The sequence below is a fragment of the Populus euphratica genome, unplaced genomic scaffold, assembly GCF_000495115.2.
Source record: "Populus euphratica unplaced genomic scaffold, PopEup_1.0 scaffold737.1, whole genome shotgun sequence".
NCBI lineage: Eukaryota > Viridiplantae > Streptophyta > Magnoliopsida > Malpighiales > Salicaceae > Populus > Populus euphratica.
Window position 1 is genome coordinate 27,251 of NW_011500612.1, and position 13,847 is coordinate 41,097.

Here is a 13,847-nt window from a genome sequence, read left to right on the forward strand (position 1 = left end):
ATACTCACAATGGTCTTGTGAATCCTTTTATGTTAATAAAAGGTCTGAAAAAAAATGAGGCAAGTTCAGATTGGTAATTAATTATCAACCCTTGAGATCCTTTTATGTTAATAAAAGGTCTGAACAAAAATGAGGCAAGTTCAGATTGGTAATTAATTATCAACCCTTGAATCATTTCCTATAAGATGATAAGTTTCCTTTGCCAAACACAATGACATTATTCTCATGCCTTCACAATGCCAAAGTTTTCTCTAAGTTTGATCACAAGGCTGATTTTTGGCAACTTGGCATTCATCCTGAAGACAAATACAAAATAGGTTTTTGCATACCAAACCATCATTATCAATGACGAGTGACACCCTTATTATTTCAAAAGGTCATGACTAAAGTATTTGAACCTATGCTTCTATCAACTTTAATCTACATTGATGATGTGTTGCTTTTCTCTAAAGATGAGGAGTCACGTGCTACTTTGTTAAAACAATTTGTAGAGATTGTTCACCACCATGGTATCATGCTTTCTAAAAGCAAGATGCTCATCTGTTAAAAGAAAATCAAATTTCTTGGCATGATATTTGCATATGGTGCTTATACACTTGGCACCCATATAGTTGAAGAGCTTTAAAATTTTTCAGATGACCCCCTTACAAGAAAGCAAGTATAACAGTTTTTAGGAATCGTCTAATATCTCATAAATTTTATCCCTAGAGTTGCAAAGCTGACAAGGCCACTTCAGCTCATGCTTAAGAAAGACGTGGACTCTTGGATAGAAAAACATACTCAAGCTGTCAAACAATTAAAGACAGCCACACAAAGATGCTAGTGACAAGTATTGGAGTGTTGTACTCCTAGAAGAAAACGATGGCTACCGATACATATATGGCTACAAAAATGAGTCATTCAAAGAGTCGGCAACCCCCTATCACTCCACTTTCAAGGAAATCTTAGATGTAAAGTATGGCATCCAAAAATTTAAGTTTCACCTAGTAGCTTATCACTTTACAGTTGTCATGGACTATTCCTTCTTTCCAAAAATGCTACAGTTCAAGTGCAAGATGCTTCCTCATCCACAGCTCCTAAGACTAGCCGAGTGGTTTTCTAAGTACACCTTCATCATCGAGCATATAAAAGGAAATAAAAACTTGATCCCAGACATGCTCACCAGACCACCCAAATCACAAACAATACTCTTTCCCCTGATTTTTATGGCCTCATCTTCCAATCCTTCTCTATCTGAATAAGACTTCCTTGTAAATGACTTATCTCCTCTTACTCAAGATATGGTTCTTAACCACACTCTTGACCTGTAGGTAAAACACAAACTTTTTAGCCTCCAAGACTACCTTATTCTCAACTATGATATGTCTTCCTTTTATTTCCAAAGTTTAGACATCCATCCAAAATATCCTTTCATTCACCTTTTCACATTCAAACCTGCTGGATTGTTCCCAAAGAACTCTACTTTTTCTTGAGGTATTTTTGTCACCTATACTATATTGCTATCGAGTTTCCTACTGATTTTTTAAAAACAAATTTCTTAAGACATCTTGGTCAGCAGACTCTTGGAACTATACTTTAAAGTTCCTCACTTGGTTTTACAACCGAACATAATGAATCTCTCATCTCCAATAGGAAAAATCCAAATGGCCCTATGCATAAATTTGTTGGATTGAAGTACACCACAGTACACTTCATCATAAATCTGTTAAGCAAACTTTTGCCAATCTGTTCTCTGTTTTTATATTCCACAGGCCTTTCAAAGCTTCAGAAGACAATCTGATTATGAGTTTTCTACAGGCTGCAGTATACAAAATTCATCCATACTCCTTATATGAAAACCTTTTAGATAACCTCTCGGACATTAGGACCTTATAAAAAACAATGTGCCTTAAGAACAACATTATTTCTCATGAAATATGGCCTAAAGGAACAGATCCTGATGGAGAAATTGACTATGATTTGTATGATCCTCAATATTCTACTCATCTTTATAACTTGTAGATGTGATACAAAAACAAAAAAAAAATTCAAATGGATAATTTTAGGAATATCAAAACTTCTGGAATCACATGAGATGGAAATGCTTACGGAAGATGACTATGAGCTGACCCTACAAGTCCAAACTATTCGTGATCAAGATAATCTATCAGATCAAAATCTCTCTCCAAATCATGAACCTATTATCGGTTGATATTAGTGTTGTACTAGCTTATCGTTTGTAAGTCATGTGAGGGTGCATTATTAAGTGTGCTTTAGTGTTTTTATAATGTAATGAGTGATGTAAGCAAAAGCCTTAATGTAGTATACATAAAGGTTGTGTGTGATGTTATAAGTGCAGAACCTTGGAAGAGTAGACCTCGAAGGAGAAGCCTCTTTAATAAAGAACTTGCTTTTCTAATTTTTTGTTCTTCAAGCCTTTTTTCCTCTTTACATTTTAAGCTATAAGCTTTTATTATTATCTGATAAGACACTCCAATGAGTAGCTATTAAATGCCTAAAAAGTTGGCCGTGTTAAGCTACTCTATCAGAATATATGTCTTACAATTGCATGCCAATACACAAAGCATCTATTGCCACGTGTAGATAAAAAAGAAATAAATTAACACATTATACCAAGTCAAAGAAAGAGAAATTATAAGAAAAAATTTTTAACTAAATATTTGAATTAAAATTTCTTATGATATATTTCTTGTTAATTATTTATACTTAAATCAATTGAAATGTCATATTATAATTTTTTTATTTTAAACAATGCATACTAAAAATTTGAAGTAAAATGTAAAAAAAAAAAAACACTTAAGAAAACTATCTATAATGTTTGATTAATTCAAATTAATATCCTTCAAGTTGTTTGAATGTTTATAATAATTCATGAGTTTATTATTTGCACCTTTATTATTTTTTAATTAAATTTTTTTAATAAAAGTTTATAATAATTCATGAGTTTATTATTTTCACCTTTATTATTTTTTAATTAATTTTTTTTAATAAAATTACAAAATCAAGTGATGCTATAATATTTCTTTTCAAAATCAAGAGTTATTAAGAATTTAAATTCAATATTTTTTAGAATTTTAAATATTAAACATATTTTAAATTTTTTATTATATTTATTATTTTAGTCTTAGGATATGATACTTTTAATTCAATACCAATCAATAAAAAAAAAAAATATTAGTATCAAGTTGAAAAAGAAAAGGGGAAACATATTATGAAAATTATACAAAATTTGGATTCGAAGGTTTTTTATACATATGAGATATTATTATGTTTGATTTTGCTTAAATACAATAAGTACAATATAAATAAACATTATTATAATGACTTGGACATTTAACAAACAAGATTATAATAATGTAATTTACAAACATATTATTAAACAATTGATTATATACAAAAATATATCATCTTTGTGAGGATATGTCTAATTTTTATTATGATTTTTTTATTTTATATATTATCTTTTTAAATTGTGAAAGAAAATTTATGATAGTTTTTTTTCAAATAAATAACTCATGATACTTAAATATTATATAAAAAATATTGATAAATATAAAGATGATAATTTATAATCAAATAATAGAAACTACAATAATAATAATAATAATAAAAGCATCTTCGTTTCACCAAAAAAAAAAAGTGTAGAAAATTGAAAGGAATGTATAGTACAACGGTTAGGTTCGCACACCCTTCGATAATTAAACCTTAGTTTCTGTCTCATTGGTCTGCTGGCGTCACCTAATCATCGAATTTACTCCTTGATTTGCTCAATTAATTTGTTTTTTAATAATAATTTGCTTGCAAAACAATCAGTGCTTTAAAATCCATCAAACTAGAGGGCACTTGTTTTTTTTTATATAATTATTGTAGTGAACGCTTTATGAAATAACATCATTTTAAGAATATTTGAAGAAATAATATAATTTGACATTATGATGTTTTGAAAACGTAATGTTTAGTAAATATTGCTATTAAAAACCATGATAATTTAAGATATTTTAATCATTTTATATCTTATATAAAATTTTAAATATTGTAAATCACTTATTAATATTAATAACATATTTGTACTAGTAATATAATAGGAAATTATTGATTAAAGATTTTTTTATGCAATAGTTATTTCATTTGGCTTTTATAATTGTTATCAATGAAAATAATTTTAATTGGAGATAATTTTTATTCTGTTTATAAAAATATATTATTGGTAATAATATATATACATACACCAAGAATAAAGCAGCAAACATCACTGGCTGATGTTAAAGAGAATGTCTTATAAGGGTATTGTGGAGGTACAAAATTAATTATAAATATAATATAATGATCATTTGTTAAGTTTGTATGAATTATTATAATAATTTTAATGTTTTATTAGTTATGCAAAAGCATATATACTTTATTATATATTTAACAGTATATTATTAATTGATATAATAAAGAGGTATATGTATTTAATTTATTTGACTTCTCTAAGTGATTTTGATGTCCTCTCCATCTATAATTGGGGGTTTGATATCTTAGCATACTTATTTTTTATTTTGCATAGTGTTGTTAAAATGGTCCACCCTTGTAATAACTTGGCAATCCATCAATTTAGAACTTAATTTGGATAAGATTTTATATCAAATTGAGATGAAATTCAATCTAAATAAGATTTAATTTGATTTTTTTAATTGATTCTAAAATAAAATGATTTCAATTTAAAAAATTATTGAAATAATTTTTTTTAATGACACAAATTAACTCATAACCCAAGTTTTTAATATAATAATAAACCAACAAGATTTTATAGCTATCTTTTAATAGTTTTTTTGTCACAAAGAATATAAATTTTGAAAGAAAGATAAACTATCTTATACTAAAAGAAAAAAAGAATAGATAGTTCATAAAGATTTTTTTTATTGTAATTCAATTTAAAATTTTATAATTAGTAAACTGTAACTATACTAATATATTTTTAAATTTTATAATATCTTAAATTCAATTTTATATAAAACTTGAGTTATTGTTACAGGGTAACATAATTATTTAATTATCAAATCAACTCTTCATTTTACACAATTTTGATTATGATTATTAGTAATGTTCATAGTCTGCTGTGGTCTAATTTGGCTAAGAAAAACCAATTAAATCAAGATATACTAATTTTACAAAATATAAATCAGACCAAACTGAAAACTAGTTTAAATTATGCCAGTTCGATCAAGGCTAAATTTTTTGGTATAAAACCAAAAACCTAAACCGAACCTTTCTAAATAATTCATCTAAAAAGATTTGAGCATAACAACATATGAAAATAATTACTCTTGCTATTCTGAGTGCATAAAGTATAACATTGTATAGGTTTCATTGAAGCCTGTTAAGAATGCTCTATTGGTTCATAAATCATAAGCATTTAATTGTGGTAAAAGGGAGCAAAAAGAACATGATATTAATTATACTTAACATAAAGATTATTTTTGTAATATTATCAATTTTCATAATTCATCGCACAAATCATCAATTGTTTTAGAGGTCAACAAAACACATATATTATACTTATAAAATTTTAAAGAATTAGGAGACTCAATGATATCCCTGCATACATGTACATGATTAATTGAGTCTCCTAATTTTATTTATCTCTACAAAAACATATATATATTTTATAATTACTCTTTATCTCTACAATATAGATTAATTGAATCTCCTAATTCTTCAAAATTTTATGGGACACAATATATATATATATATATATTTTGTTGACCTCTAAGACAATTAAAATATAAAAACATTATTTTGCAGTATTTTTTACTTTTTATTTAACTATATATAAAAATTTGTTCGGTTAGCAATGATTTTTGTTTTTTATATTTTTCTACATATAATTACCTTCTCCATCCTTAATTTCTTGATTTTATAAAAGCTAAAATTATATATTTTTAAATTATAATTAAAAATATATATATTGGTTTTAAACAACAAGGATAAAAATTATTACAGTGTCAAATAAATATTTAAACAATGTTTAGTATTGCATTTCAACTGTATTTTTTTAAAATTTTATTTTTTATTTTCAAATTAATTACTTTTTTGATTATTTTTTGAGTTCTTTTTATTTATTGATGTTAAAAATAAATAAAAAATAATAAAAAATATTATTTTAATAGATTAGGTGCGGATGCATTATTGCCTTAAGAAAATAAAGAATAATTTTATATCAAAATATTACTTAAATATACTATAATTCAATTTTGTTCTCAAGGAATTGTATTAACATCTTTCTAGTCTACACACACACAAGCTACAAAGCATACATACAGGTATCTATAAATACACACATGTACATGCATGCAATTACTATTTATCTCTACAATATAGTTTTTTTATAAATAAAAAGTTTAAATTCGAGACTTCTTAAAAGAAGAGAATAAATGAATTATATTTTATTGAGTTTTTTCAATGTTAATAAATAGAATATGCTAACCCTTAATGAAATTGATAGATGTTTCTTTGATAAAAACCAATAAAAGACGCTGCTCCGTCCTTTTCTTTCTCTTTGAAAGAGATTCTGGAACTAATAATATTACAAATATATAAGAGTTAAGAAAGAATTAATTCATGTAATAAGCAAATGAAACTTGAACTTGAAATATTTAATACCATAAAGCAGTCATTTGTTGCAAACCTTGCGAGTTTTACAATTAAATTTGTACATTTATTGTACTAGATGGAGAAAAATAATAGCAACACGAGAGAATAAGAGAGAGAGAGAGAGAGAGTAAAGGACGGTGTTAGAATAATAATGCATAATTGAGCATCTGGGAGCATTGTCTGCGGATAAAATGCAGAGAGGGAGGAAGGAGGAGCAAGGGGTAGTATCGTGAATTGGAAAATGGAAAGTTAGGGGTGGCAGAATAGTCATTGCAACACGTCAAAATTAAAATGGGTTCCAGAATGTCTCAGAGAATGCAGGTTCTTCCCTCAGCTATGATTTTTAAGTGTTTACCACTCAGCAAATTAAGACTCTACGGGTCAACTCAGTCCCCAGCTAAACCTAGCCTTGATTATAATTGTATACTGCAAAGCCAATTGACTCGGAGAAATGAATCATTATTGATAACCACAAAGGCTGAGTCAAACCCAGCAGGACTAATAAAAAAATTAAAATAAAAGGAGAGAGTCGTGTTTCTGTGTGAATATATGGATAATAATACTTTATGGTAAATGGGATTTCCTTATGTTTTACAATATTTTAAACAGGCATGGGAGGGAGCAATCTAACAGTAAAGGAAGGTGTATAAAGGAAGGTGAATATGCTCTAGCTAGGGTCAATCACTGGGCATATTTATTGGACACAACATCTAACCTCAAGTGGGGTCAATAACTTAACCATAGATTAGACTAGGGTTAAAAACACAAGTGGGTCAAGGTTAAGAAGCACAACCACAAAAACCAGATTTTTATTTATCAACAGTTATTGCTGCTCATCATCATCATCACCACTCATCACACAACGTATCCTTAGCTTAGCTCTCTCCTTTCTCCTCAAAATCTCCACAGCCCTTGTCTCCTGTAAACAATCCCATCATCCATTTCCCTTAACACCACCACCAACCCTTTTTTTTTTTTTTTTTTTTTTCTTCGTCTCTCTCTTAAAAAACCCTAACTTTATAAAACCCCTTCACATCTTCATAAACAATTTCCACTTCCTTTTTAACATTTAAATGTTTGAGCCATGGACATAACCCCAGCTACAGCTACAGCAACAACCACCACCAACAATAACACTAACACCACAATTCCAAAATCCCCAGAGGCAGATACTGGAACACCGACCCGGATCCCTCAAACAAAGCCTTCGTCTTTCACCAACGGTGTCCTCAAACGCCACCATCCACACCACCACCACAATCATTTTTCACAACCACCGGTAATCAAAACCTACAAAGAATGCCTCAAGAACCACGCTGCTACCATAGGTGGCCATGCTCTAGATGGCTGTGGAGAATTCATGCCTTCTCCGACCGCCACGCACACTGATCCAACTTCTTTAAAATGTGCCGCTTGTGGTTGCCATCGCAACTTTCATCGCCGTGAACCTGAAGATCCCCCCCCTCATACCACCGCTATAACAACCATAGAGTACCAACCTCACCACCGTCACCACCCACCACCGCCACTAGCGCAACCTCAGCATAATAGAAGCCCCAATTCAGCCTCTCCTCCTCCGATCTCCTCCTCTTACTATCCTTCAGCTCCACACATGCTGCTAGCACTCTCAGGGGGTGTATCGGGTCTGAATGAGAATGTGAATATAAATGCTCCTCCACGAGCTGGTTCTTCGCCGCGAAAACGGTTTAGGACGAAGTTCAGCCAGGGCCAAAAAGAGAGAATGCACCAGTTTGCAGAGAAAGTTGGATGGAAGATGCAAAAAGGAGACGAAGATTTGGTTCAAGAGTTCTGCAATGAAGTTGGGGTTGATAGAAGTGCGTTGAAAGTTTGGATGCATAACAACAAGAACAGCTTTGGTAAGAAGGAACACCTTAATGGGAACAATGATGACGTTATTAGGAGCAGTAATCTTGAAAACTCTTGCAGCAACAATGAGAGCAACAAAGACATTACGAACAACAACAACAACCATCACCACTTTGAGAATGATAGTCATGCTGCACATGTTGGGACTAATGGTTCTTCTTCATCTTCTTAAAACTCGATCAAGGATTGTTGTTTTAATTAATGATGATGATAATAATTGTTAGCTAGATAGAGAGATCATCACTAAGGATGGCACTAGCTGTCAGTTTCTTTCTTTAAGTCTCCTTTTCCTTTAAAAATTTCTGATTTCTGATTTTAGTTTTGATTAATGATGGTCAATATCACTTGGAAGAGGATAGCGTGGGAGCGATTTGATCCAAATTAAGGGAAAGATTATTCTTAGTTAATTTATCTAATTTTGACTCATCATCATCATCATCATCTAGTACCAATTAGCTTTGTTCTGTTGCTTGTGCTATTTCTTGGTTAGCTCTTTTTTTCCCTGTTCTTGGCGTATTGGGACTTCATTATTCTTTCAAGGGTTTCTAGGGATCATGAACTTCTGGTTAAATTCTTTTTCCTCGGCTGATCAATAACTAACTAAACCGTTAAGCAACCTGAAACTTTGTGTATCTTTCCTGGAAGTGAAGCTAGAGGATTTCAATCCCTGAATGCCTGAATCTAATATCTCTTCGTAATGCCAGGAGAGAGACAATGAGAGAAGAGGAGAGATTCTTCTTTATCATCTTGTGTCTGAGAGAAAGGAGCAAAAAGCGGTCACATATTATTCTAACATATCTCATTAGTACTTAAGTTCTTGTAAAAGATTTTATGAATCTTATATTTAATTAGGAACGCATTATTATTTCAATGATCAGAGACCCATTATTTTAGTCAGATCTTGGATTTTGAATGTTTATTTCCATGAACACAAAAGGTGGTGTTAAGTAAGGAAACATGCTTGGCTGTGCTCCATGTATTATTGCAATACGGGAATCTTCCTTCCATCTTTTTTTAGAACTAAGTATAGTATTCTTCTTCCTTTCAACAAAAAAAAAGAAAGAAAGAAAGAAAGAAAAAAAGAACAAAGTATAGTATTCTTCTTTGTTATAATCTGCATGAGCTTTGGGATGAGGTCAGACATGGTGGGCTATTGCTCAGTCCCAATTGAAGTTCATTCGGTTGATTTGGTGAAGCTTACCTCTCTAATCAATATTAATTAAATCGCACTTTCCTTTTAAGGGAAGCAGATATCATAACTACTGTTGCCACAATTATTAAAATAGGAGATGGTGCCGAAAGGGGAACTTCAATGTTGTCCTCTCTCTCTCTCTCTCTCTCTCGGTTTGTTTTGTATTTTTTTCATCGATGAAGAGCCTGTATGTTTCGCTTTGTATTTATTGTGTTTACAACGTTAAAAATAAAAATAAAATTTTAAAGAATATTTTAATATATTTTTAAATAATAAAAAAACAACATCACACGCTACAGTAACAATCATACACACAAGGATATAAACTGCCTGCTCATAAGCGTTCCCTATATTCCATCCTTAAAACCAGCGGTATGGGTGCATCACAATTTGGAAAATGGCCACCAACCTAAATTATAAACAACAAATTAATAAAGAGTGAATGATATCATACAAGTAAAGAGTTAATGTTGTATATCATATCTTGTGTTCATTTTAAGTTGAAGTATGTATTTTCCAATAAAAAATGAATGCTTTACTATTTATATCCTAGAACTCTCCTCCTTCTTGGAGAGACACCTGTTCTCTGCCATGTTTTATACACTATCCTGAAACAATTCAAAATGTTTTATTTTTCATGATGGGTCTAGAACCCATGCTAGGCTTTGACAATAATTGTAATATCCTTTATAATTACATGCAATTATTACATAATTTCTTGTGAATATTATAATTTTTAAAATAAAATTATATGTATGTGTCTATAAGATAGAAAAAGATGTGATAAGTCTAAAATGATTGAACAATGAATGAAATGTTAATAATGAAATCATTATATTTATCACATTTAATCATGGTTGTACTGAAATCTTCTAATAAAATAAAAAATATAATCACACTTATTATCTACAACACAAAAAAAAACTAATATGACATCATAAGTTTATATAATTAAATCGAGTTAAATTATATAATTTTTAAGATAATTAATATTTAAATATAGAACTCATTATAGTACAAAAAAAAATCTAATATAAGTTCCATTAAAATTATCAAAAATTATCTTACATATCTATCATTTGACTCGTGATTGTGAGATACCTGTAATTAATTTATGAATAGTAGTAATAGTAATATGATTGTGAGATACCTGTAATTAATTTATGAATAGTAATAATAGTAATAGTAATTAATTATATGTCATGCAAACACTTTAACAAACAAAATATATGTAATAATGCATTCAAAATTTAACTTATTATTGTCAATAATTCTCCAATTATTAATCAACATAATTCATCAATTACATTCTTCATTCATCACATCGAGTTTTCATGTTTGTCATTGGTTTAATAAATCATTCCTTTCATTCCTTTCTTGATAGTTATTCTTTATAAACTTAATCTTTCTAAGTAATACCCAACACCGTGGTAATTACCTTCTTCGCCTATGTTTAGACATTGTTCTCGTTTCTAGAAATCTAGATCCATTGCTCAATATCAATGTTAGTCCTAATACTGGGAAAACTAACCCCCTATGCCTATTATCGAAAAACTTATTTCTTCTCCCTTCACTGGATATTCATTCCATTACTAGAAAACTAATTCATTCACCCCTAATTGCCATTAATTTCCATTACCAAGAAACTAGTTTTTCTACCCTTAACAGACATTAATTCTTATTACCGGAAAACTAATTCCTTCACTCTTTACTAAGCATTAGTCTTATTACTGGGAAATCAATTCCTTCATTATAAACCAAAAATTTCAATACAATATAATATTTTAAATATGCTACTATGATAAACTAATTAAAAAAATAATGAGGTGCAAAACACCTATCTATTATCATAGCTTGATTAGTAACTTCCTATTGTTGCACAACTTTCGTGACCTCTCATATATCAACAAGTATTCCATATTATTTTTCATTACATGTTCATTCCACACACACACACAAAATTATATATAAGTTCACCATAATTTCACATAATTATATATAAATATACTTTATGCAATATAATCCCTTATTGGCCGGCTATTAGGCCCTTAAAGACCTTATGGTTTTCTTCATCATCTCTACCTAATTTAACTCCAAACACAACCTAATATAACCTAATTTGATCAATTTATATTTTCCCTAAAATTATACCATAAACCCTAATATTAATTTCATGATTTCAACCTCAATTGTTATTCGTTTTGTATGAAATTGCTAGATTAAGCTTAGAATTCTTTACCAAACAATAATCTAGTTTTTGAATCCTAACCAATAAAATTTTTGAGCATTTCTACCCTTTTCCCCCATCTTTCTTCACCTTCTCTCTCTCAAACTCAATCTTTCCTCTTTTCGATCTCTTTTAATTTCTTGTGTGGATGTGTTTCTTCTTTGTTTTCATTCCTATGTACTTCTATAACCCTTATAATGGTGAAAAGAAGGAAGAACATGAGAAAACATTATTTCTCTCTTGTGGTGCCACCATCAATTTTTAATGGATACAATAGCCAAAACGGTCTTACTGTTTTCAAAAATGGTTTATCTGTATTATTTAAATTTGTCTAGCGATTTCTTAAAATGGCTAGATCATTTCTAGTTCTAGACCAATGCATAAATTCGACCATACACCTTTTTTCTTTTATATTTTTAATTATTCTTCCAATATATATATATATATATTCATTTTTTATTTAATTTTATCACACTATAATTTATATCTCCTGAAATCATTCTGTAAATTTATACCAAAGCGCCCTAAACTCTTCATTTTTTATTCAGATCTATCTGGAAATATTATAATCATCATTTATCTTAATTTTTTTATATTTAAGAAAAGTTTTAGTTGGGAGTTTACACTATCCTTTCTTTAAGAAAATTTCAACTTTGAGATTTGAATTTCCGTACCTGTTTTTAGAAAAAATTCATGATGTTTCTCTTTCATCTCTAATTTTCTTTCTCAAGTTTCTTCCTTGACATGGGAACTTCTCCATAGTGCTTTCATCATAGGGATATTTTTATTTCTCAACTCTTTTTTGCTTTGATCTAGAATCCTTAGTGGTTTTACTTTCATGACCAAATCTCTGTTAACCTTTAGTAGGACTTATGGTAGTACTTAAGAAGTCTCTACATTAGTTTTTTATGAAAAAAAACATGAATTACATCATTTATCTCGGCTAAATATGGAGGTAAAGCTAACTTATATGTTACCAGTTCAATTCTCTTCAACACTTTATAGGGTCCAATATACCTCAGTGCTAATTTACCTTTCATACCAAACCACAACACATGTTTCGAAGGAGAAACCTTCAAATACATCATATCTCCAACATCAACCTTTTACTTTTAGACATTCTTCTAACATTTGTATAATATTTTTGCCTATCCTAATTAGCTTTCATTTTGTTTTTTATAATTTTCAACTTTTCTAAAATGATTTGCACCAATTATAGTCCCATTAATTTCCTATCTTCAATTTATTCACAATAATAGGAGTTTGACACTTTCTACTATATAAAGCTTTATAAAAAGGCATCCCTATTATAGATTGATAATTATTGTTGTATGTGAATTTCATAAGTGGTAGATGTTCTTCCTAGTTGCCTTCAAATTCTAAAATACAAGCCCTCAACAAGCCCTTTAAAGTCTGGATTGTTCTCTTCGATTGTCCATTCGTTTATAGGTGCAATGACGTGCTCAAATTTACTTTCATCCCTAAAGCATATTAAATACTTATCCATAATCACAAGGTGAATCTAGGATCTTAATAAAAAACAATCAACATGGGTACCCTATACAATCTTACCATTTCATTCACATATAAGTTATCCAACTTATCAACTGAATTTGTCATTTCATAGGCAAGAAAAGTACAGATTTTATTAGGTGATCTATAATAACCCATATTACATTACTACCATTCTTCCTCTTGGGCAAATTGATTAGTACTTTGACATGACCAAAAGATTGATGTCTTCTACCAAGTGCAGGAGTGTCGAAGTAATAAATAACTCGACAAGACCAAGGTCGAACCACATAGAGGTTAATTGTATAAATTATAAACAACAATAATATAACAACAACAATAATAATAATAGTCATAGTAGTAGTAGTAGTAGTAGTAGTAGTAGTAATAAAG

At 29.5% G+C, this 13,847-nt stretch overlaps 1 protein-coding gene across 1 annotated transcript; it reads left to right on the plus strand.

The window, feature by feature from the left end:
* Positions 1 to 7,455: 7,455 nt before the first annotated feature.
* On the plus strand, positions 7,456 to 8,988 carry LOC105115683 (zinc-finger homeodomain protein 9-like). The gene has a single exon (XM_011012641.1). The coding sequence runs from the start codon at positions 7,721 to 7,723 to the stop codon at positions 8,693 to 8,695; it is 975 nt and encodes a 324-aa protein (XP_011010943.1). The 5' UTR covers positions 7,456 to 7,720; the 3' UTR covers positions 8,696 to 8,988.
* The last annotated feature ends 4,859 nt before the right edge of the window (positions 8,989 to 13,847 follow it).